At 51.7% G+C, this 22491-nt stretch overlaps 8 protein-coding genes across 8 annotated transcripts; 4 read left to right on the plus strand and 4 right to left on the minus strand.

The window, feature by feature from the left end:
- Positions 1–618: 618 nt before the first annotated feature.
- On the minus strand, positions 619–1778 carry M406DRAFT_332931 (uncharacterized protein; the record flags this gene model as incomplete). The annotated part of the gene is made up of 4 exons (XM_040920794.1): positions 619–921; positions 1008–1234; positions 1318–1557; positions 1625–1778. The coding sequence occupies 4 exons, from the start codon at positions 1776–1778 to the stop codon at positions 619–621; spliced, it is 924 nt and encodes a 307-aa protein (XP_040773530.1).
- Positions 1779–6336: 4558 nt separating this feature from the next.
- M406DRAFT_332932 (uncharacterized protein) lies at positions 6337–8025 on the minus strand (the record flags this gene model as incomplete). The annotated part of the gene is made up of 2 exons (XM_040920795.1): positions 6337–7793; positions 7956–8025. The coding sequence occupies 2 exons, from the start codon at positions 8023–8025 to the stop codon at positions 6337–6339; spliced, it is 1527 nt and encodes a 508-aa protein (XP_040773531.1).
- A 1300-nt stretch (positions 8026–9325) lies between these two features.
- M406DRAFT_264289 (uncharacterized protein) lies at positions 9326–9670 on the minus strand (the record flags this gene model as incomplete). Its single annotated transcript, XM_040917651.1, has 3 exons — positions 9326–9449; positions 9505–9536; positions 9590–9670. 3 exons carry the CDS (start codon positions 9668–9670, stop codon positions 9326–9328), a joined length of 237 nt encoding a protein of 78 aa, XP_040773532.1.
- Positions 9671–11375: 1705 nt separating this feature from the next.
- On the plus strand, positions 11376–11985 carry M406DRAFT_264296 (uncharacterized protein; the record flags this gene model as incomplete). The annotated part of the gene is made up of 2 exons (XM_040917652.1): positions 11376–11720; positions 11830–11985. Coding segments are annotated over 2 exons (501 nt in total), but the record flags the coding sequence as incomplete, so codon positions are not given.
- A 633-nt stretch (positions 11986–12618) lies between these two features.
- M406DRAFT_352821 (uncharacterized protein) lies at positions 12619–13788 on the plus strand (the record flags this gene model as incomplete). The annotated part of the gene is made up of 4 exons (XM_040922714.1): positions 12619–12633; positions 12717–12956; positions 13026–13406; positions 13487–13788. The coding sequence occupies 4 exons, from the start codon at positions 12619–12621 to the stop codon at positions 13718–13720; spliced, it is 870 nt and encodes a 289-aa protein (XP_040773534.1). The 3' UTR covers positions 13721–13788.
- Positions 13789–14288: 500 nt separating this feature from the next.
- Positions 14289–15945, plus strand: M406DRAFT_82840 (uncharacterized protein; the record flags this gene model as incomplete). The annotated part of the gene is made up of 2 exons (XM_040926031.1): positions 14289–15307; positions 15387–15945. Coding segments are annotated over exons 1-2 (1368 nt in total), but the record flags the coding sequence as incomplete, so codon positions are not given.
- A 152-nt stretch (positions 15946–16097) lies between these two features.
- On the minus strand, positions 16098–19108 carry M406DRAFT_280694 (uncharacterized protein). The gene is made up of 3 exons (XM_040918413.1): positions 18167–19108; positions 17730–18085; positions 16098–17650 (listed from the first exon to the last, which is right to left on the minus strand). The coding sequence occupies exons 1-3, from the start codon at positions 19020–19022 to the stop codon at positions 17411–17413; spliced, it is 1452 nt and encodes a 483-aa protein (XP_040773536.1). The 5' UTR covers positions 19023–19108; the 3' UTR covers positions 16098–17410.
- Positions 19109–19686: 578 nt separating this feature from the next.
- Positions 19687–21528, plus strand: M406DRAFT_46385 (family 57 glycosyltransferase; the record flags this gene model as incomplete). Its single annotated transcript, XM_040924302.1, has 2 exons — positions 19687–19912; positions 19997–21528. 2 exons carry the CDS (start codon positions 19687–19689, stop codon positions 21526–21528), a joined length of 1758 nt encoding a protein of 585 aa, XP_040773537.1.
- Between the last annotated feature and the right edge of the window lie 963 nt (positions 21529–22491).

Genomic DNA, 22491 nt, shown 5'->3' on the forward strand with positions numbered 1-22491 from the left:
GCTTGCAGCGTGTCCCTTACGCGACAACCCTTTTCTTCGTCCGGGCCAGTAACAGACTTGGGAAGTCACAGGATATTTGATTGAAACACTGGTTTTAGCAAGTTCGAGCCCGGGGCCCTGGCACGTCTTGTCAATTTGTCTGGGGACTGTAAAGTGCCTTTGTCAGGAATGGTTGTGGTATCTATAGGAGACAATAGACAGCTGAGCTAATTGACTATCCAATTCCTGCTGAGGTTGACATAAGTGCATTTGGGCTAACTTATAAAGACAAGTCAATTGGAGTTGGGATGACAGGTGGGTCTGCGGGCTACAGCCGTCCGTGTTCCTGCTGACTGATATCTCATGCTGAAAACAGACCTCAGGCCAGCTGGCAGTACTCTTCTCTTTGCAAACTCTTTTATTCCCATCTACTACGTCCACTCCAATCTTCTTCTCATAATCTTTAGGATGGTTATTATACTGGTACAGACCACAGAACAGGTTCTTTGCTGACGAATAGGGGGGGGGGGGGATACTCACAGGAAGTAACCATGAAATTGACGTGTTTTGGTCGAATGGAAGACTTCTACCTCACACTGACGAAAAAGGAAACAAGAAAGACCCCGGCATCCGAAAACCTTACGAATACTGCGAGAGAAAGCCGCTCATGATGGCACTATACGCACAGACAAGAACAACCTGGCGTGCCTCGTTCGTCTCAATCGCCCGAGCCAGAATGCTGACGAGGAAACACATCACCAGGACTACTATTGTCCTGACATTATGGCTGGAATCGAAGTACGACAGCACGGCCAAGGGGAGCACAAGGAAAATACAAATCACCAGAAGCAAGACGAAGCCGACGACCCACGACAGGTCTGCATCCTCGTATCGTAGAAACTCAAGATCCGGGGTGGGGGGGCTGTGGGACCGGAATGGACGCTATTTATATGCCTTTTTCTTAGGATCGACGTTTTACACAAAAGGTGTTGGACTAGAAACCTAAAGTAACTTGACAGATTACTTACGAGGAGTATGCTACCAAGCCTTGTCACTGGCATAAAGCCTTTCACAAGTCTCTCGATGGGGCCTCTCGTTGGCGCCAGTGACCAGAAATCACACGCCTTTTTGTCCTGATACATGTCAAGTTGGCCAGCCCAGCGCTCACTAAGCCACAGCCGCAGTTGATCAAGGCTGGACTCTTCTGGTGTCTCGCTGTAACTGACCATCTTCTTGGCGCGCAGCATCTCGGCATCTGCGTATATGCATGAGGGATCAGCCTTGATGTCTCAGGAAGGGAAAAAAAAAAAAGCTTGGGCTTTTGTGCGCATATTATACCGTATTGTGCTATGCTTTCTGCGAGCCTCGACATCAACTCCGTCCACTTTGTATTTGGTTCGCCTTTGTCACACGCCAGAAGGTCCTTGGAGACGGTCTTGAGATCCTTGCTTAGCAGCTCTATCTCTTTGGCTCGGTACTCGAGAACCAGACACCGCTCGACGGCAAAGCCGGGGTAGAAGGTAAAACGATGATCGTAATCTTTGACGCGAGCGAAACCATACGGGCCCGAAGCCTGCTCTATAGTAGATGCAATTAGCAGGTAATTATCTTTTTCTTTTTCTACCGGGAATCGATAATTACCTACCAAGAGCAACGTTCTCTGTTGCGTTGGACAATATTGTAGAGGACCGAGGCTGAGTTGGTGCCCCAGAGGCTTGAGGGTTCTCGGCTCCTCCTCCAGAGCTGTGGGTGTTCTCACCTCTCTCAATTGCATCGAGTCCAGTTAGATCTACTGACATTTTGTGTATCAGTCAAGACAAAAGCCCGATTGCAGCAAAGCAGAGTAGTTCGTCTCGAGGGCAGTGGGTCCCGAGGTCCTCATAATTATATCCCGGCCGTGGAGGCCATTCAATGTGCTGTGAGGCTCTGCCCAAAACGTATTGGACGGGTAAACGTGGGGGAGGGACACGTTGCCCAATCTAACTTTTGGCAACAACGTATTGCTTGCGAGGTGGGAGTGGTATTGGTATCGTGCTCCAAAAGAAGAACAATAAGGCTGCTGCGACGCTGTCGATCGGGCACGAATTCTGTTCTGCACACCTTCAAATCCGCAAGTGGTTTAGCACATTCTGCAAGAAGCAACCATTCTCTCGCGCAGAGCCTGATGATGATAGGACTTGATAGTGGTATTATATCAATTGAGGAATTAAGCAGTTTAAATCGGTTAGAGACCAATCACGAAGCCGAACTCATTTTGGTTGGGCAAAAACACGTTGCTTTCAGACCTATTGCCTAATTACTTAAGTACTTTCGATCTTCATTCTATGCACCACTAATTAATCGAAACAGCCCCCATCTCCTCAACATCTATAATAGTGCAGTTCTCGCAGCAGACCAATGCTGACCGGATCTCGATCATTGAGCGGACATGGGCCAAGACTCAAGGAACATCTTATCAACGTGGTCCAGATATAGACGTTGGGTGTCGAGTAGCGATAACATGACCAATATCAAACCAAATATAGATATCCACACAACCATTCGCAACTTGAGCTCTAACAGGAGGGGAAATGAGAACTCTGCTTTCTTGCTTAGATATCTAAAACGTATAATTGTCGAACTGATTGGACAGGCCTAGACACCATCACTCATGATACTGCATCATGGCGTGTGTGTTTAGTTGTGTGTCTAGGTGACGTTTATGCTCTATCTCTTGGTAAGCTGATTCCAGTGCCGTGGCCTGCCTTCTGATGAAACCCCATCACGAGTATTTACTTGAGGTGATTCCTCTGGGGTCGGCTTTGGTTTCGGCTTTCGTATTACGAGTGTCCCGTGCCCGTTTTTATTCGAGAGAACCATGCCCTTATGGACCTGGTGTTGAAAATTGGGGACAGGGGTTGAAGTGTTGCCGTGCATGTTTGATGAGATGAAGGTGATGCAAGCAAAGAGGTCTCTGGCGAAGAAGAAAAGTGTAGGGCGAACTTTCTCGTTCTAATTTGAACACGCATAAAGGACGAGTGCAATGAACTGAGGAACTGAGTACGCGGGGGCTTCATATAGTCTCAAGAAGCGCCCTATATCAAATACCTGCTTTGGGCTGTCTAAAGGAAACCCACTACAAGCTGAGAACATGGACGGGACTACGCATGGAGAAATCGAAGGATTACGCTATAAATTGTGGGTATTCTTCCCCCGTGACGCCAAAATAGACCAAACTAGATGATAAAAATGGTTAAAGTATCCATGACATATGCCAGACGACATGGATGCCTCTTGTATTGCATCATGAGCAAGGAGTCGTCTTCCTGGAGTGGCTGTGGGTCTATGTATCGTGCTGCCTATCTGCGCTCCTTCGGGGGAAAGGCAAGGTTGCAATACAATGATAGCCACAAAATTTAGAGTTCATCTCGGACGTTCCTTAGAAAATGTCAGCTTTGTCTACTTTCAAGGCGGACTTTGGAGCAATCAGAGGATATGGGAGGCAGTAATGACTCATAATAAAAGGCGCTACAGGAAAGAAGGGAGAGAAAGGGACAACGAACAGCCAGATGGCCGAGCTTCCTGAAACTATCTGGGGCCCTGGCCGTTAGCTGGCTGGTAGGGTCGACTCGCTGGCCCTTGAACAGATGGCACAGTAGAGACTGCGATATACTTCTTGTTGAAAACGCGCGCATGGTTGCTGTCCGTTGCAATCGGAGTCTAAGACTAGACAACATATACTTGGCATAGATCCTTGCCTAAAGACAATCTTTTCAACTCATAGACAAGTCTACTAGTACCAATCATATTTGTGATTGAACAGGTTCTATACTCTTTAAGATGCTGATAATAAGAGCCAGTGTCCCAAATCTCTTTCCCCTCGTACTAATGCATATGCGAAATGAAAGGTGTAATTTTAGGTTGGGTTGCACCTAGCAAAACCGCCAGCGGACGTTGGAATTTCTGCTGACAAGCGGCTGGAGCTGTCACATGCACAAAATACGAGCATAGGCCTTCTTTGGTATCCTGTGGGCCTCAGTGCTAGAGATGAGACAGTACAGGCCGTCACTGATAGCGATGTGTCTCCGATCGTCAGACACCACATGCATGCATCGAGCTATTATAGTAGATTAATCCACTTCAGAAAGGAAACCATTTTGGATGGTGCAGGCTTACAACTAGACGCTCCTTGGCTAACCCTCGCCTGACCGTGCTATTCGCTCGCGATACATCGCGAGGTCCCCACACACATTCATAAGGAGCTGTATTTGCCTCTGTACTTAAGTAGGAGGGGGCCGGTGGGCCGGTGGGCCGGGGAAGGGAGTTGTGTGATGCGGATTGAAACTCACGAGTCGAGACTGCTGCATAATGCGTCCTTGCCAGAGCCACCCTGCGCATCCTTACACCCTGTCCAAGTTGTCGTACTTATAACTCAGAAGTAAATATCCCGGGTCACTCTATAGCAAGCGGGCGTTTATACGGGGTCACTTCTTGGCGTTGAACTGACAAACGCTGACGGCGGAACGTCTAAGACATCGGGAGTACGAAAAAGGTAAAGACTCTCCCCAGACCCGTGGGCGCTAAACTTCTCTAGGTCTCCTAGAATGTGTCATTGTGTAAATCGAGGTTGAAGGAACCTTTCAGGCTCGGCTGCTTCCTTGCTGGGCTTTTCCCCTTAGGGTCATCCATGAGGACGACTCTGCTTGCCACCTGTACATCTGCTAGCAAACGCTGTTGGGAAACATTCGTTGACTCTGGTCCGTCAGTCGACGTCGGAACATTTGGAAATTGAAGCCAGAACAGCTGCGGCTACAAGATATAATAAGGGGAAAAAAAATAAAAAAATACAGGGAGCCATGCATTTCATGGATCATGGTAGCTCGGCTATACGCCTCTTTCCTCGACTCAAGCACGCAGCAGTACTGATGTACTGTGTAATAATGTACTAATGTCTCTACAGTAGCAATATTGCTTTAGTAGAATTGATGAAACGCCAATCCCCAATCTTGTGTGCTTACTTTAGGTATGTACTGATGTACATAAGCACGAGGGTCTACTGACATGCCTCTCGCTTCAGCCACGCTGGCTGGCCCTTGTTTCTCTTGTCTCCTCTCCTCATCCTTTGCATCATGTTTTGTGCTCTTCGGAATCAGCTGGCATAGTTCTTGATCCACCACCAAAAATTAGTAGAAGACTGCATGCATGTAGCGAATACTATATCCTAAGCACAGCCCCCGGGACTAATTTGACCTTCTGCCATCTCGTGCTGGGAAATACAAAATACATCAAGTAATTCATTGTTTTCTATACCATGTTACCAACTTCCTTGAGGTAATACTCATTACAGAAAAGCACTGCTTAAAACTAGAAATTTATCCTCCTAGATCAACATTCATCCATTAGAGTAGATCTGGCTTCAAGTTTGCAGTCTAGGCGGTACAGTATGTACTAGTCTGGTGGCGAAGTTGTTACACTAATCCCTCGGGGTTGATATAGCGCTCACCCGCTGACTACCAGATAGCCATTGGCCATAAAAGTTAGAGCCAACTCTTTTCTTGTACGACGTCACTCTTGAAAGCAGAATAAATGAGCAGCCCCGACAGTATCATGCCATGTAAATACGTAGATGATCGTCGCCCGCCACATTACGAAACGATCATGCGATGAGTTTGAGGGTCCTGGGATTCCGTTTGGTTCGTCGGACACCTGACAGTCACCAGAACATCGGAACACTAAGTGGGGAAGGGACTTGGTGCGAACCCCTCAGAGAAAAAGTAATGATGGGGCTGGGACCATACAATTTGTAGTGATTTCTGGTTTGAAAGGACGTTCTCAGGCTAGGACAGCCTGGCAGTGCGAGGCAAGTTCATACAAGACCGATCTTGGCCTAGCCGTTTCCGACGCACTATCCTACCCTCACAATGAAATACTACTTACGTATTATGTGCATAGCATGTAACTTGTCACAATGTACTACTGATGTATAAATAAGAAGGGAAAAAATCGAGTGATTCCGGTGGGCTGTGTAGCAAATGGCTCTTGTAGTGGAGTAGGCTTGTTGCCTACGTGGGCCCCACAGCACTTGAAGCAAGGACGGGTCCCAAGAAAACGAGAGGTCGAAAACGCATTGTTGAAGGTGGGTTGGTCTGAAAATCCCAGGTCGTTGCGGCCAACTATTCCCCACCGACAGTGTATGTGCTTTCCGAAATACCGCCAACCAAGGTGATGGCGTCCGCACACATAGCAACGGGCCGTCTAGGATGCTTGTACAAGCAAGGGAGAGGTAATAGTATGTATTGCCACTATGGGTGACGCCCACGCAGCACAAAAAAGATAGCAGAAACAACCAGCTCACCAACTCTGCAGTAGGGTCTAAAATCACATCTCTTGGCTTGATTCGGGTAGCAAGCCTTGGCCATCAGCCCCGAAGCAAGGCGCCCATTTCTTGGAGACCCGTTTCCCGCGCTCCCGCTCAGACTCCACCCGTTTGTTCACCTTGTCATGCGTGCGGATGCGCCGGGACAGCGGCAGCGGCACTGAGAGCTCCCTCTCCCTCGAGACAATCTCGAAGGCTTTGAGGTCGGCCAGGAATCGGCGTAGCCTGAGACCAGTCTTCTCACGGATCCAAGCATCGAGATCCTCATCGCAGGCAGCACAGATCGCCATTTTCAAGCCAATAAGAATGTCCCTGTCGTTGATGCCACTATCAGAGCCTTCTACAGCGTCCGAAGACGCAGTTCTCGTGGCCTGCGCTGCAATCAAAGTCGGGTGCTGCGAGTGAGGTGTGCTTGACGGTTTCGAGCTTGTGCCTTCCAAATCCGCGTAACCTGGTGTTGTCGCGGTATTAAGAGCTTCTATTTGGGATGCTTCTAGGTTCTGCTTCCTTTCGTATCGTCTGCTGTCCTCCATAGCATCCAGTTTCGAGACGACTGCATCCAAAGCTTTCTCAAAGGATGAGGATGACCCCGGAAGAGTGACATGCAATTGTGGCGCTGGGTCTCTTTCAGGCTGCACCTCATTCTGCCTGGAAACCAGCTGCTTGGCATCCTCTGAAATAATCTCAGAATCGTCTCGAATGGCCGCGGGCGCACAGTGAGGTGGTTTGGCAGTCAACCTGCGCCGCAGACCCGTTGCTTTGTGGTGATTGCCGTATGCAAAGTGCCCTGGCTGTTGGTGACAGCCTGCCGGGGATTTATCCTCCTTCAATGGGAGATCCTTGGGCGGTGTTTCCGGTTTGCTTTCTTGTCCTGGCGGAGATGGTGGGGTTCTTCGCGGCTCTTGCGGAAACTCCCCGTGACTCGTCCAAGACTGAACAGATACAGTGGCTTTGGCTTTGGCTGCTTGCCTGTCGCCCGACAAGATTGACAACTCGTCTCGACATGGGGGACATGGGTAGTGGTCGTGTATTAGCACTCCAGCTGTGGGCCAGTCAGCCGTGTTTTCCATGTGACGACGCCCGCTTCTTGCAGGAATGGGCCGGCGCTCGATCGGCGGCTTTCTGGGCAAAGGTTTGTCCGTGAGAGTGCTTCTTGCACTGCATGCAGGTAACGGTAATGGCGTCTTCTGGAGGTCGGGCTGCTCCTGTGGCGTCTTGGATTTGGGAGCATCGAAGTACGAGTCCAGTCTTCCTAGTTTATCTTCCAGTGTCAAGAAGGGCTCGGCCGGCGTAGGGAGAGATGGATGAATGTGGCCTTTCGAGAATTTGCGATCGCTATGGGTCCTTGAAGAAGGCTGTCGTGGCTCCTTGCGGAACGACGGAAGCAAAGACCCGATGACGGGCCCTGAGTCTGAAAATGAGGCTTGTGGCTTCGGTCTCAAGTTCGACGGTCCACTTTCTTGTTTGTTGTTTATTTTCGGGAGTGTTGGTTCTTGAGAGACTGAGTCTTGATCCGATGGTGTCACGTTACTGCCATCAACCTGTGTGACTATCGTTTTCGCATCTCCCGCCTTGCTGATGCAATGTACCCCAAACTCTTGAATTCTGGGCATTTGCTCACGAGATGTCACGGCCAGCCCGGCAGCTTTGAATTGTTTATGGTAGGGAAGAAGGTCAATGAGGGTGTCCATGGTCGTTGGAGATTCGGAAACGGTGGGCGTGGAGGGAAGTATTTTCACCTGGCCACCAGCATTGGACACCATGGAGTACCTCTCTAGCTCCTTCGTGAATCGAGACAGGGATCGGCCTTGGTGGTGTCCTGATGGTGACGAAGCTGTAGTGGCACGAGACTTGGCCTTTGTTGTTGTTGAAACACAGGACAGACGATCCTGCTGCGACAGTGACCTTCGAACGGATTCCTTAACGAGAGAATCCGGGATAGCGGACGATATCTGGTCTTTCCGAGGTCGTGAAGATGTCTGTTGGCGCTGCAAAATCCCTAAGGCGCCTGATTCGAGAGCGTCCTGTTGGTCCGCGTGCCTCCACTTTGAAGGCGCGCGAACTATATACCGGCCGTGTCTTCTGGTATTCTGAGGCGGAAGCTTGGAAGATTCCATAGTGCTGCCATCTAGGGATCCGACGTGAGCGTACTCATCTTTACGCTGTGGTCTCAGCACTAGAGATCTGTGTGTCAGCACGATTGAGGAGCAACTCTAGCTTAGCTGGGGAGCGCACCGTGAGAGTCAGAGCCTTCAGGAACCTGCATCAAAGAGTACTTGGCATCTTCTCCCTCAGCAGTTGGCTTGACAAATTTGACAGGGCGCTTAGGGTCAGAAGCCTGCTGAACAGGTGCGTTTCCTCGTTGTAAGCCCCCTCGGCGGCGGACTGGAGGAAGTGGCGCGGCATCCGGCCGCCGAGGTGTTTGCGAAGGGACCCAGTTCATACACACACCCGTATTCGAAGGGCTCTTGGGCACATGTAACGAAGTTCGAGTCATCGATGGGTGCAGGCTTGACGGCGTTGAGGACCTCTGAAACGACACTCTGACCTTGCTATTTCTGTTGTTGACACGGTGCCGCGTGCCGACCAGTGCTTGTTGAGCTCGACGTAGTTTAGACATGCGTGGACTTAGGGGTCTCTTAAGGACGGCCTCGCCTGCTGTAGTGGATGGGCAGATAGGGGTAGTGACAGGGGCGAGTCTGATGTTTGGACGACCTCGCGGGCTTCCTCTCCATGATAAGTTGAATGTAGGCATCTTCCATACTCCAAAAAAGGGATCGAGCTGCGTAAATCGATCTGTGGGGATAGTTACCAATGTTGTGAGGGATTAGGAGAGACTACGGCGTATAGAACCGGGTGAAGTCGAGGTGTGGAAGCTGGGCTCGTTGCTGTGAGGGCTAGAGATCCGCACCGAGCCTTCTCAGCCTGGATGAGAAGGCGATGACGGTGACCAGCGTCATGTAGGCAGGTGCCTCCAGGCAGTAGACATCATCACCTAACGTCTTTGATTCCCGGTGCCGAGTAGGTCTCTAATTGCCTCCGACCCTTCCTTAAAAGAAATTCGATGGCAGCAAAATCTCGCTTCTCGATCGCGATGTTCTTCTCGAACTCAGCTCTACAACTCAATCAGTCTTAGACCTTGTAGATCACCTAAAATCAAATATACCAACCTAGCAAAAGCCTCAAAATGCTTGCGAGTTGCCTGCAGGAGATGTTAGTGGTGTTGGATCGCAGCAGAGCTAGATCAACGCTCACCTCTGGCTTCTTGCGTGCTTCTCGAAGACAACCACGATACAATACCAACACTTCTCTCTGCAGCCCTGAGAGACGTGCCATTTTGACTGTTTCTTTTTACTGCGAAACGACTGTGGTGGAATGCGTCTGTACTGTCGACTTTGGTGTTGTTCTTCAGTGTAAGATGGCTTGTATGGGCTTGAAGTTGAGTTCTGGTTCAGAGAAGTTTTTTGGAGACGAGCCGAGAATCTTCAAGCAAATACTGGACGTCACTGCCGAGGCCGCCCCGTAGACCCCTGTAGATACCCCTGTACTCTTCCCGAGAACCCGCCCCCTCCCTACAAGGCCAGGGGGAACCACGTACTGGAACGGAAATCATATACAACCAAGAGAAAGAGAATTCTGGTCCCATTTTTAGTCACGGACATTCTCCAGCGTGATTCCTAACCGAGTACGTACAGCAATAGATTAGAAATTGTTCTCTCCATTCCCCTTGACTATGACATTGGAACAATCAATGACGCCTTAATTCTGCACTGTTTGTATAAAAACACAGCGCACATTTAGGAGTAAATAAGTTCAAGTCTATGTGTGAAATACACAAATTGATATGCTGTAGCTATTTCTGTCTGATTATGCAAAGACCCAAACATATACCAAGGTCAATGCACACAATTATTTTTGGGTCTTGTGACTTTGAGGCAACAATTGAAAGGAAACAAGCTGTCTGTTATCTTAAGTAGCGAAATAGGGCCTTGATAATCAGGACTTGAATCAATGAGATTGTTTACAAGGAGTTCAATTCGTGCTGGATGGCAGACTGCATGAAGAAAGAAAGCAATACCAAGACTTAGGATGTCATCTTCGTTACTGATATAGAAATTGCTGGAGGACATTGCAGTCCTAGATACCTTCACATGCTTAAGGTAATTCATGGGGCTGACAATACATTTGCTAATTGTGGAAGTGAAAAAGGGGGCTGCCAAAGACTTGTTCGGGTTAAACCTCGATAACATCATTGGAGAGTGCAATTCAAATCCTTTGTTGAATAGTAAGAAAAGGTCATTGAAAGAGGTTTTATCACCCATATTTGCACAGAATTCACTAATATTATCAGTGTGGCTGCTCAGAAGAGCTCTTGTGGCCACTGCAGGTGGGAAATTGGTGTGAAAGTTGGGCACTAGGGGGTATGTGAATCCTTGATTGTCCTCCCATATTAAAACAACACTTTAAGGCAGGCATACTAAATTAATGTGAGTGAAGCTATTCACTCTGAGATTGCTGTACAATCCATGAAATCTATGTGAACGATAGTGGAGGACCAGCCATCTATATAACGAAGCTCGGATTCTGGCCCATCCGGATCGATTTGACAAGTTCTTTTCTCAACCAAACACATCAAGTCCAGGATCGATCAACACTTTCTTGACTCCTTGTTTGCAACAATATCCACAGATATCCATCATCCTCTTTTGTTCTGACCATACCCAAAGATTTCATCATGGCGCCCAGCTTCTTCGAGATCATCACGATGGTCATCTACGGTGGCCTTCTGGCCCACGCGGTACGTATTCGCTCCACCTAGACACGCAGGACAACTAAGATCCTCAGGCTGACCAGAATCCAGGCTCCTGCCATGGTTCCTGGCAATGATGTTCTCGTCGCTGGCGACAAGACCTACGGCATTGTTGATATCAACTGGAACTTCCTGATCAACAACACCGATGTCCCCTAGTAAACTCCCCTCTCCTCACCTTTCAGAATCCCAATTGGCTTGGATAATACTAGACAGCTGACACAACACTACAGCAACCTCTCCGTGACCGGTACCATCCAGGACGTCTTTGCCAGCATCCAGCAGGCCGACCCCGACACTGCCACCTCCATCCAGGAGCATATTGAAGCCAAGATGAACACCACGCAGTCCGTGGCTGACATCAACCTCTCCTCCTCCCCCGCCGAGGAGACGGGCGACATCCCCACGAACTACTACTGCAACGTCCCCGGCTGGAGCCAGTGCTCCATCAGCTCCGTCTTCACCGGCATGTACTACCTTGACGGCATCAGCGGTCACCCCACCAACGGCCCCGGCCCTGGAAACTGCGGACGCGTTTCCTGCTCCTACGATGCGGCCATCTGGTGGTGCAATGATGTGAGTATATCTCTTTGTCACGTTCTCACAACCCCCTCCCCCCTCTTCGATCAGCACCGTGTCAATTTACAGATGGTGGAGTGACGCTGACTCAAGATCAAAATCGTAGAACTCGGTTTCTAAGACCCTTGACTACTTCGGCATGATCTCAGGCGGCGTCGCTGATGTCCTCAAGCACTGTGAGGACTCCCTGGCAAGCAAGGTGAAGGGTCAGCAGTTCTTTAACGATGGATGGAACGTCATCGTCCGAGAGCAGTCCTGCTAGATGACTTCCAGTGACCAGCATGAGTCCTTCTTCTTTCCCAGGCTTTGTAACCCTTGATCCAGATACTCTACTGAGCCTCGCCACACGAGAGCTTGTGCATGAGGAGTTTCTGGCTGGATTCATCTGGTGCTGAACTTACTGGTGACGTATTGATTGATTGTGTGTCTTTCTCGCAAGCTTAGGAATACGAAAGAAGAGTGGAAATGGGTAGCACTAGCGTTACAGACTGATGTCGATAGGTCTGACTAGAGAGAGCTTGAGGACAACCTCCCAATGGAAACATGATGTTCCTTTTTTACATAATAAACTCCCAAGATGTGTAGAAGTGGTGATTTCGTGCTGCAGTGTTCTGGTCTCAAGATCCTTTACTATGATCACCCCTTGCCGTGAGGGACAAGATTTCCCGGCAAGCGTTGCGCAACAGTGTGACCCGCTGCCCATTGCGACAGAACTCCACCACTCAGGCAATTGCCGCTGCGCAATCGCTCCCGGCTGCAGACTGTCGAGATTATCAGAAAGAACACCGCAACCAATTCGCCATCCCCTTTCTGTTTTCGGAGACGTATGTAACTCCACGCTCGTCTGTCCTGGACAGCAAAAGTTCGCTGTGTGAAGCTTGAATTCTTGTGGAAAATGCCTGCCTTCTCGGTGAGTACCCCGCATAGCAGCCACCAACACAACCGTATGCTGCACCCGAGTTAGAGAGCTGGGGGTGTTGACATCATCGACAGCGTCTGGTTCGCTTCCTCGCCAAGGACGGCCGCACTTACTACGGCGATGCTATTCTGCCTAGGGGCGTCACAGACATAGGGAAAGCAAAGCAGGCCTATATCATCGCCGGTGATGTCCTCGGCAATCACGATGTGACGGAGGATGTCGCCGATATTCGTCTGCTTCTGAGCCCGCTCGCGCCAGAGCACGTCGGGACTGTGAGGTGCCTGGGCTTGAACTATGCACAGCACGCCAAGGAGGTTCGTTCATTCTTTGTTCCGCTCTCATGGTGAGCGGATGGGTGGAGGCTTACCGACTTCCTTCTGCAGACAAATATGCCCATCCCCAAGTATCCCGTGCTGTTCTACAAGCCAGTAACAGCGCTGGGGGGACCGTTTGATCCGATCCCGGTGCATGCGATGGCTCAGGAAGGCGAGGGTCTTGACTACGAGTGTGAGCTTGTGGCCATCATCGGCAAGAGGTGTTCCGACGTGCCCGAGTCCAAGGCTCTCGACTATGTGCTTGGGTACTCGGTTGGCAATGATGTCTCTCATCGGGACTGGCAGATCAACAAGGGCGGTAGCCAGTGGTCATTGGGCAAGGGTTTTGATGGCTGGGCCCCGTTTGGCCCCGGCATTGTTTCGAGCGCGCTGATCAAGGACCCTCAGAAGCTGAGCATCTCGACGGTGCTGAACGGCAAGACGATGCAGGTGAGAAAGCATCAATTGCAGGCGAACACGTGGCTGAGTTTTTGCGCATGTGCGAGGTTGACTGACGACTTCTTTTCCAGGACTCTAACACATCAGACATGATTTTCGGTCTTGCTAAGACGATTGCATTCCTGAGCCGAGGGACCACGCTGCTCCCAGGAGATGTCATATTCACGGGTACGCCTCAGGGCGTGGGTGTAGGACGAAGTCCTCCAGTGTGGCTGAAGGATGGAGATGTCTGCGAGGTGAGCCTTGAGGGTGTGGGGACCTGCGTCAACAAGGTCGAGTTCGGTAGCCCAACATCGAAGCTGTAAAACAGACGTGTGAACTCAGTCGATATCAAGCTCCAGAGCCTTACCATGTCAAGTATTAGTCTGCTGTGTCTTTCTTATCGTTCTAAAAATGCACTTAGAGTCGTGATTCTAAGGCTAGTCTCGGCTATGCTTGACGATGTGGAGTCAGAGGAGAAAGTCCAGTGAATGATACATGGCCACGGTTTTAAGCATCTCTTTTTGTTGCTAGCCACAATATAAACCAGGTCAGTCTGCCTCGGCTGTGGATCGTGATTGCATTTGTGTGCCCCAGTATTGAGAGCTAAAACTCAAAGTTGGAAGATGTTTGGATGCTGCGGTCGCGCGATAAGCCAAGTACGGGGGCAGTGCTGACCACTTGCAGCGCCCCTTCCACTTATGCAACTTGGTCGGCTGATATGTCCACCTCAAGCACCAGAACTCACTAAAGATATTGAGGAGACTGACATTTGACTAAACCTATTTTTCTCTCTGGAGGAACTGTCAGGACGCTCCGTATAAGTTGGGTTTGGCAGCATCTTTTCCTATATCCCTTCCCCTTCATCACCTTCCACACCCTAATTTCCTTGAAGTTCGCCTCTCCCTCTCTCCCTCTTTCCCTCTTTCTCTCTGTGATATTCTCACAACTGCAAACTATTAACATGACGTTTTATCTTCCATGGTGCCATAGCCTACTATTCGTTACTCTGCTTTCGTTCTTGTCCTATTAAACCATCAGACAACACATGACTTGGAACCCTAAGAGACTTACGCGCAAGGAAACGAGATACTTGGGAGGAACATGGCCGAAACAAAAGGCCGCCCTAATTACGATCTTTCCTCGTTCTTGACCTTCACTCTTCCAAAAGTCGAGCAAGATGCAAATTCTGCAGAACTATCAGCGGTGCCGCCAAAAGGAGAGCCTATCCAGGATTCTGACAAGCAGCAGGAAAGCCAGAGCCCAGACTCCGTACCTCCAGCGAACGTAGAAAGCGAAGATCTAATAGACTTGGCAAAGTACGGGCCGCCGGATGCCTTGGTCAGGCTCAACCAGGTCGTCCCTTCACAAGTCAAGGCAGTCATCGACAGCTCCATCGACAATATCCGCGCCCAAGTTGCTGCAGAGACGGAACTGCACAGGCAACAGAAAGAACAAGAGGAGAGGCGGAAGATCGAAGAGAAAGCCTCGCAATCTGTGGACGAGAGTAAAATTTCTGAAACGAACCAAGTAGGACCAGATGATACACCGGTCTCAAATGCTACTTCGATACACTCCGATTCTGAAAGCTTTTGCACCGCATCCGAAGGGCGAACCATGTCTCTTGATTCGACTTCAGAGGCTGAGACCGAGGCTGTCAGCCTGGGAGCAGCAACGGAGCAGACCGGTCTGGGCGCAGGCAGCATGGGCAGGCCCAAGTCATCGTCAACATTGGGGCTGCCCCCAAGAAGACGAGATCTTCTCAAGGCTGTGTTGCAGAAAATTGGCGATACCGACACTCGACGTCGTGTCCTTCATCGGTCTACCGGAGCCCTGCGCCAGTCGGAGGCCCAGTTAAGAGCAAAATTTAGGCACGCAAGAGAAACTCTACAGCGTCAGGGCGTGGAGTCTAGGTAAGAAGCATTCCTCGAGGCGGCTCGGCCTCGATTATGTAGCTCTTTGTCACTGCTGGATACTCGCTAACCAGACCAGTGAGTGTATCTCCTGCTTCGATGACTTCGCCCCCAAGAACATGGTTCAACTTCAGTGCCACAATTACTGCAAGCCATGCTTCGAAAATCTAATAGCGCACTCGATCGAGACTGAAGCGCAATGGCCCCCCAAATGCTGTCTCAATCCCATTGATCACAAAAAATGTCTCAGACACATCTCGGGAAAACTCGAGCAGCAGTATACAAAGAAACGCTTGGAGTATTCAACACCAATCGACAAACGATATTACTGTCCAATTCCAGACTGTGGCGTTTTCGTTCCCGTGGAGAATTCAGATGCGGCCTATGGCCGAGCCACATGCTCCTGGGGCCATGTGACGTGCGTCAACTGCCGTCAACAGGCACACGATGATGCAACCCAGTGTGTCAAGAATCAAGACATGAAGCTTGTCCAGAGACTTGCGCAGGAGCAAGGCTGGAAACAATGCTATCGATGTCACACAATGGTGGAACACAGGACCGCCTGCCGTCATATTACATGCAGATGTGGCGCCGAGTTCTGTTATGTGTGCGGTAAAGTCTGGTACACGTGTGGCTGCACGGGCGAACAGCTAGAACGAATCAAGGCGCGGGCCATAGCGAACGACACCAGGCGCAAGGAGCAGGAGGAGCGCCAGAAGAGGGAGATGCAGGAACTCCATCGGGCTCTGGAAGCCATTGCGCAGATGCAGGCTGTAGAAGCCGAAAAACGCAAGAGGATCCGCTTGGCGAAGGAGGAACAACGCAAGAGACAAGTTAGGCGGACATATGCTGAGGCTAGTATGAAGCTTGATGAGGTCAATGATTTACAGAAAGCTTTGCTCGATAACCAACACCGGCGAGACCAAGACCGTCTGTCATTGAGAATCCTTGTTGCCATGGATGGCCTGGAACTCAAGCATGAAGCCAGACTAGGCCATCTGCGAGCGTCATCAAAGGCCAAGATGGAGGAGAAAGAAAAGGGATGGGAGCTGGACTGGCAGGAGCGCATTGCCCGTGAAAAAAAGGCCGAGGGTCATTACGAAAAGCAGCTGATGGAGTGGGCCAAGTCCGTCAAGAACGGCGAGCGCCGTAAGGATGAGCTACTCGAGGCTCATAGGAACAAGCACGCAAAGGGTCGGGATATCTACACAAGCAGGCGAGAGGATGAGCTGGAGAGATTCCGCTGGGTGCTTGAAGAGGAGGTAGCTATCGAACAAGAGCTCATGGATTCAAAGAAGGCGAGGATCAAGGCGTCATTCAACATTCAGGAGCGCGAGCTGCGGGTCAAGGTCGGATCCGAACTCCGCTGGCGCGAGCTGATCGCCTCGGAAAGGATCAGGCTTCTCCATAAGCTCAAGGAAGACGACCTTGCAGACGAGATCGTCGACGATGCTGATGACCGATGGGGTTCGTTTATAGTCAAGGAAGAGGTCGAGGAAGCTGGTCCCTCTCGCTTGAAGTCTCCGAAGAAACATGCCAAGGGCTAGATGACTTCGCCGGCTGTCGCGGATGATGAAGCAGGGCTATCCCCACGAAGACAAGCCACTCATCATAGAGAACCGACTCCTCCGCCGTGGAATCCTCTCCCGCTGTCATCGGCCCTGCATGCTGCATGGGATAGAACTCAGGATGTGTCATGGATGCGGACAGATGACAGGAAAAGGCTTGAGGCGACACCTCGGAGCCATATCCTCAAAAGGCGTACGATGCCACCACCTTCCCTGCTCCCGAGATTGCCACCGCGGATGCCAGCTGCACCGACATTGCAGGCACAACTGGTCACGCCTATGTTCCCACACCGATGATGTAGTCACCCTTTCAACTCACAGGCTGATGCTCGAGCCACGAGTTGTAAGCTGACATCGACACTCTTTCATATGTTTCTTTGACGGGACATTTGGACGGCAGTACGCAGCCCTAGGGCTGGCTCCGTTCCTCGATTTTGCCGTCAATCTTTCCATCTACAAATTTTGCTCGGCGTGTTTTGCAAGCTGAAAGATATAACCCACTTTCGATAGGTGGTTCTTTCTCCCTCGCCTTGACTCAGTAATATGACGAGGGAGTGCCGGGATAAGCACCTGGGGCCGATCCTGGCACGAGTGTCTCGTCGTCGGAGCTCTGCTCATCACCAAAATCATCGTGCCGTTCTGGAGGAGCGCGCATGGCCTCCAAAGTCCTGCTGTCTAGCACAGGCACCTCGTAGGGCTTGAGAGTATGAATCTCGCGGGCGGACGGCATCTGGGCGAGCAAGGTTCCGGCAGGCGTGATGGCCTGGGTAAACATCTGAGTGATTGGGTTTTTTGTCAATTTTTCCTTCATCCTGCACGTCTTTCAATGAATTCAATAGACAACATCTTCTTACCGTATCATTTTGTTTGGACCACTTTGCTTCCAGCATCTCAATGACCCGCGTCTCTTCGAGCCTGCCAGCATCCGCACCCCAGGTCGTGCCTTTGTCCACCCTGCGGTCTTCTCTCTTCTCGGTCCACTCCTTCTTCAACCTGCTGAGACCTGATGGCTTCTTGGACGAGTCTCTTACCTCGACACCCATCTCTTGGAGTCCAGCGTGAAGCCAGCCAATAGCATCCCCGGCCTGCCCGCCGAGCTCGGCATCAATTCCAAAGAAACGACAGGCCTTGGCCCTGCTTGTCCGGCGCAAATCCTCAAGATACCTCACGAAACCGTCATTCAGCTTTCCGCCGCCTGTGCCTGGTCCTGCTGCCTCCTCGGCCTCCGCTGACCCTTTCTTGCTTCCAAGCCGCAGGCTCCCACCCAGTCCCGGCCCTGCCTGCCATGCACACAGGCTATGTGCCTTGGCCGCATGTTCCGCAGCAGCGAGGCACAGCCGCGCAAACAAATGGGCCCGCACCTTGGGCACGTCAGGCGCCTTGTACATCCATTCCTTGTCGTTCCGGTTCCGGTCCTGGCTGACGATGGCGGGGTAAGGGTCGTCTTTCAGCACGGCAAGCAGAGTTGCCTCGGCCAGGGCTAGGTGGCTCTGTGCGCGGGCGGTGGGGGCAGATATGTCTGCGCATGGCACAGCATGCGGCGGGCCGGGCTGGGGTTGCTCGGCGCGGCGGGCCAGGTAGTCGTAGACGGAGGCAGCATCGAGGAGGTGCTTGGTGGCGGCCGAGATGGCGATCTGGCGGTCCGGGGCGCCGACAGCGTAGAGGTCGAGGGAGGTTGTCGTGCTGTACAGGGGCTGCAGGGCTGCGCGGGCGAGGAGGGTCGAGGCGTAGCCGCGCGTGGCCAAGACGAAGGCGACCTCGTGCTCGAGCCCCTGGACGCGCACCCTCGCGCCCTCGCGGCGGCCCGGAACGGGAACATCGGAGAGGGTAGGTCGCCAGGAGATAGAGAGGGGCGGGGAGGCGCGCTGGATGATGCTGAAGAGCTCGGAGCCGTCGCCGATGGTGCGGTGGGCGAGGCCTGCGTCGACGGCGAGGAGGTAGGGAAGGTAGGCGGTCAGGGCGGAGAGGACGCTCGGGAGGTTGGCCGCCTGGGAAGACGGCGAGAGGCGCTTGTGTTTCTTGAGGACGTCACGAACTACACCACGGTGGGTGCTGACAGTGAGGGGAAGAGAGGGGTGGGAGTCGCAGGTGAAGGAGGAGGAGTAGGAGAAGGCAGAGGTTGTGGGAAGTACAAAGGGGTAAGGCATCCTGAAAAAGGTCGTGAAGGTTGTTTCTCTTGTTAACTCCGTTAAGAAGTGGCCTTGTGTGTCATGTAACAGAGAAAATATTCTTTTGTATGAAGACCAAATACATCATGTCTTATTTGTGTCTTTCATGAGGAGGGGCAACCGAGTCGAGAGAAAGGTGGCAGAGCTGGCTTGGCATTTGTGAACTTCACGCCCACGTTGTACATACATACTACTGTATGTACTATATGCTGTCATAGCTGCAGGGTTCTGCCAGTGCTGCTAGTATAGCAGCTACTATGTACTGCCAGTAGGGCGCTGTGGTATCATACGCAGCACTATGCAACACTATAGTACAGGGGGGGAGGATACGTACTGCAACCCCCACACCCCAGCACCCCACCAGGGATCAGCAGCCACAAGCTCCCGCCCCAGAGACAGGGGTCCACAAGCTACAGCATCCGAAGTTCTGGACAGCTTCCCGAATTCTCGACTCTCCTGGGGTCAAGATGACCTGCAACGTCGCGTCGCGTCTACCTCACGCACACGACAACTTCTTCCCAACGATCCCCAACACCTTTTGACCTCAACCTCGACGCCTTCTCAGCCCCAATAATCCGACAAGGTTAGGGTTCCAAAGTGCCTCAGAGTTTCATGCAATTGGGCCACTTGGAATAGGCGACAAATGGCTGGTACTCCTTCCAGGGGCCAGCACAAGCCCCGTCGCAAGGGCAAGAGTGATGATGATGCCTACCTGCCCAAGACGGAGACACTTTACCGTGCTCCTTCGTTTCCTCTAGCGGCTTTCCTCTGGCCAGCACGAGGATCAGTCTCGCAATGGGGGGTGCTACCGCTCATCCTCATGGTAGTCGGCCTATTCAGATGGGCAGCAGGTCTTTGGGGATACTCAGGTGAGCATAGAGACATTTCATTGCCAGCGCAAACACACTTGCTAGTGATGGTCATGACTGATGCTAACTGTGCGTTGCGTACAGGCTTTCAGAAGCCCCCCATCTACGGCGACTACGAGGCACAGAGGCACTGGATGGAGATCACGACACAGCTGCCCGTATCGCAATGGTACTTCTACGACCTGCAATGGTGGGGGCTCGACTATCCGCCTCTGACTGCATACCACAGCTGGCTGTGCGGCAAGATTGGCTCGTTCATCGACCCGAGCTGGTTTGCTCTCGATACGTCACGAGGAAGCCATGACCCCAACCTGAAAATCTTCATGCGCGCCACAGTCATAATCTCGGAATATCTCGTCTACGTGCCCGCGCTGGTTATGTTCGTCAGACGGTTCAGCAAGCTCAACACAGTCTCGGGGTGGTCGGCCTCGGTGGCCCTCGCGGCTATCCTGATGCAGCCTGGAACGATCCTCATCGACCACATCCATTTCCAGTACAACACGGTCATGCTGGGCTTTGTGGTGGCGAGCATGTCTGCCATGGTCGCTGGACGATACTTCTGGGCCGCTATCTTCTTCGTCGCAGCTCTGGGATTCAAGCAGATGGCGCTCTACTACGCGATCCCCGTCTTTGTCTTCCTTCTGGGCAGCTGCCTGTCCCCGCGCATCAACATCCCCCGCTTCCTCAGCATTGGGCTCGGGACCATTCTCGCGTTTGGGGTGTTGCTCCTGCCCTTGATTGCTGGTGCCTTGTACGACTCAGGCCGAGGTATCGTTCCTCGGCCCGAACTCGAGGGCAAGGCTGTGCCTCTGCCCATATTCCCTTGGATTGAGGACCACGTCGATCGGACCGCAATCTACTGGCCTGTGATTGAGCAGATGGTCCAGATGGTCCACAGGGTCTTCCCCTTTGCGCGAGGCTTGTTTGAGGATAAAGTAGCCAACTTCTGGTGCGCACTCAATGTGGTCGTCAAGATTCAGAAATATCCTCCGGAGCTGCTGCAAAAGTTCTCGCTCATCGCCACGCTAGGCTTCAGCCTTCCGCCCAACCTGATCCTGCTCTTCAAGCCAAGGAGGGAGATCCTCCCTCTGGCCTTTGCAACCACTGCGTGGGCTTTCTTCATGTTCAGCTTTCAAGTTCACGAGAAGAGCGTACTTCTGCCACTGCTGCCTATGACCTTGCTTTTGGCTGGTAACAATGGCCTGGGCAAGGAAACACGGCAGTGGGTCGGGTTTGCGAATATCCTTGGGAGCTGGACCATGTTTCCGCTCCTGCAGCGGGTCGATCTGCGCGTGCCGTATGCAGTGTTCACGCTGTTATGGGCATACCTGTTGGACCTCCCGCCGGTGTCACTGAGGGCTTACTTCCCGGGCACCAAGTCGTTCACGCAGTGGATGACCTTTCTCATCCATATCGCGTTCTACCTCGCCATGGGAGCATGGCATTTCGCGGAGGCTACCTTGCCGCCACCAGAAGACAAGCCAGACCTGTGGACAGTGGCCAACGTCGGTCTGGGCGCGGCTGGGTTTGGGTTGTGCTACCTTTGGTGTCTCTACCGCTTGGTAGTGGAAAGCAAGATTCTCCCTAAAAGATCTCCAAAGAAGAAGACGCAATAAACTCAAACACGTGGTACGATAAGAGACAAAGGAAAGAAAAGGAAAAAAGATGACGGGGATCGGTCATGGGCGGCCCTAGATTCTCGAAAACATAGCACAGCACGGCTTAGAATATTTCTTCTTTCCCCCCTTCCTTCTCTCTTTATTTTCATACTTTTCTGCTATACTGTGTACTGTATTTGGATCTTCTGGACAAATTTATACCCTTGCTGCGTATCCCAAGAAAAGGATGATGGGCGGGTTATTTCCCTTGCTTGCAGACAGACACCGGGACCGTATATGTACTAGATATCTCTCAACACCCCATGCAGCCCTGTCGAGATTAAGCTCACCCGAGTTCTATATTGGCCAAATGAAAGAGGCGCACAATACTGGTATGCTGACGGCATGCCACGCTGTGCGACGTCGCACTGCACAGAATCCACGGGGATTATTTCACTTTGGGGGTGTGGGGGGGGGGGGGGGAGCTCATCTGACCGGCCGCAGCCTCTCCCGGCCACACCCACATGAACGACTGGGGGGCTGTCTACTCTTTGGTAAGCTCCAGATGTGTCGTCAGCAGAGCACAGTAAGCACAATTTTCAGAACGCAGCGTCTGCGATAGTTCCTTTACCTGAATCCAATATACATGGGAACTGTACATAGTGAGAGGCTTCAGTGTCGACTTGTCACTGTTTATTTTTCAAATAGTCAAGTGTCGAGGAAGAGGAGGGCGGTGAGACGTCCAGCTGAGGAGGATTAGGAGCATGAGGCGGGAGAGAGACTACATGGGCAGCAAGGCTCGACGAGGCTGGTTTACCCTGCCACGTTCCCTTTCCGAGCAGTTGGCTCAGAACTTCATCGTCCTCTACTGTGTAGCACAGTAGCGTATCTTGGCGATGGCTCGGAGGGGAGGTGCGCATTTGGATGGGATACGTTGAAATGAGGTCGGTCCGGAGAGTTCCTTCCTACAAGGATCTACTG

Source organism: Cryphonectria parasitica (genome assembly GCF_011745365.1).
Source record: "Cryphonectria parasitica EP155 unplaced genomic scaffold M406scaffold_7, whole genome shotgun sequence".
Classification (NCBI taxonomy): Eukaryota; Fungi; Ascomycota; class Sordariomycetes; order Diaporthales; family Cryphonectriaceae; genus Cryphonectria; species Cryphonectria parasitica.

Excerpts from the sequence above, each read along its gene's own strand:
- M406DRAFT_280694 (XM_040918413.1), bottom strand. The coding sequence starts at position 19,022 with ATGCCTTACCCCTTTGTACTTCCCACAACCTCTGCCTTCTCCTACTCC. Across the intron at positions 18,086-18,166 it reads GGCCAAGGCACATAGCCTGT|CAGGACCAGGCACAGGCGGC; the intron begins GTGCATGGCAGG and ends CCGAGGAGGCAG. Across the intron at positions 17,651-17,729 it reads GGTCCAAACAAAATGATACG|ATGTTTACCCAGGCCATCAC; the intron begins GTAAGAAGATGT and ends CCAATCACTCAG.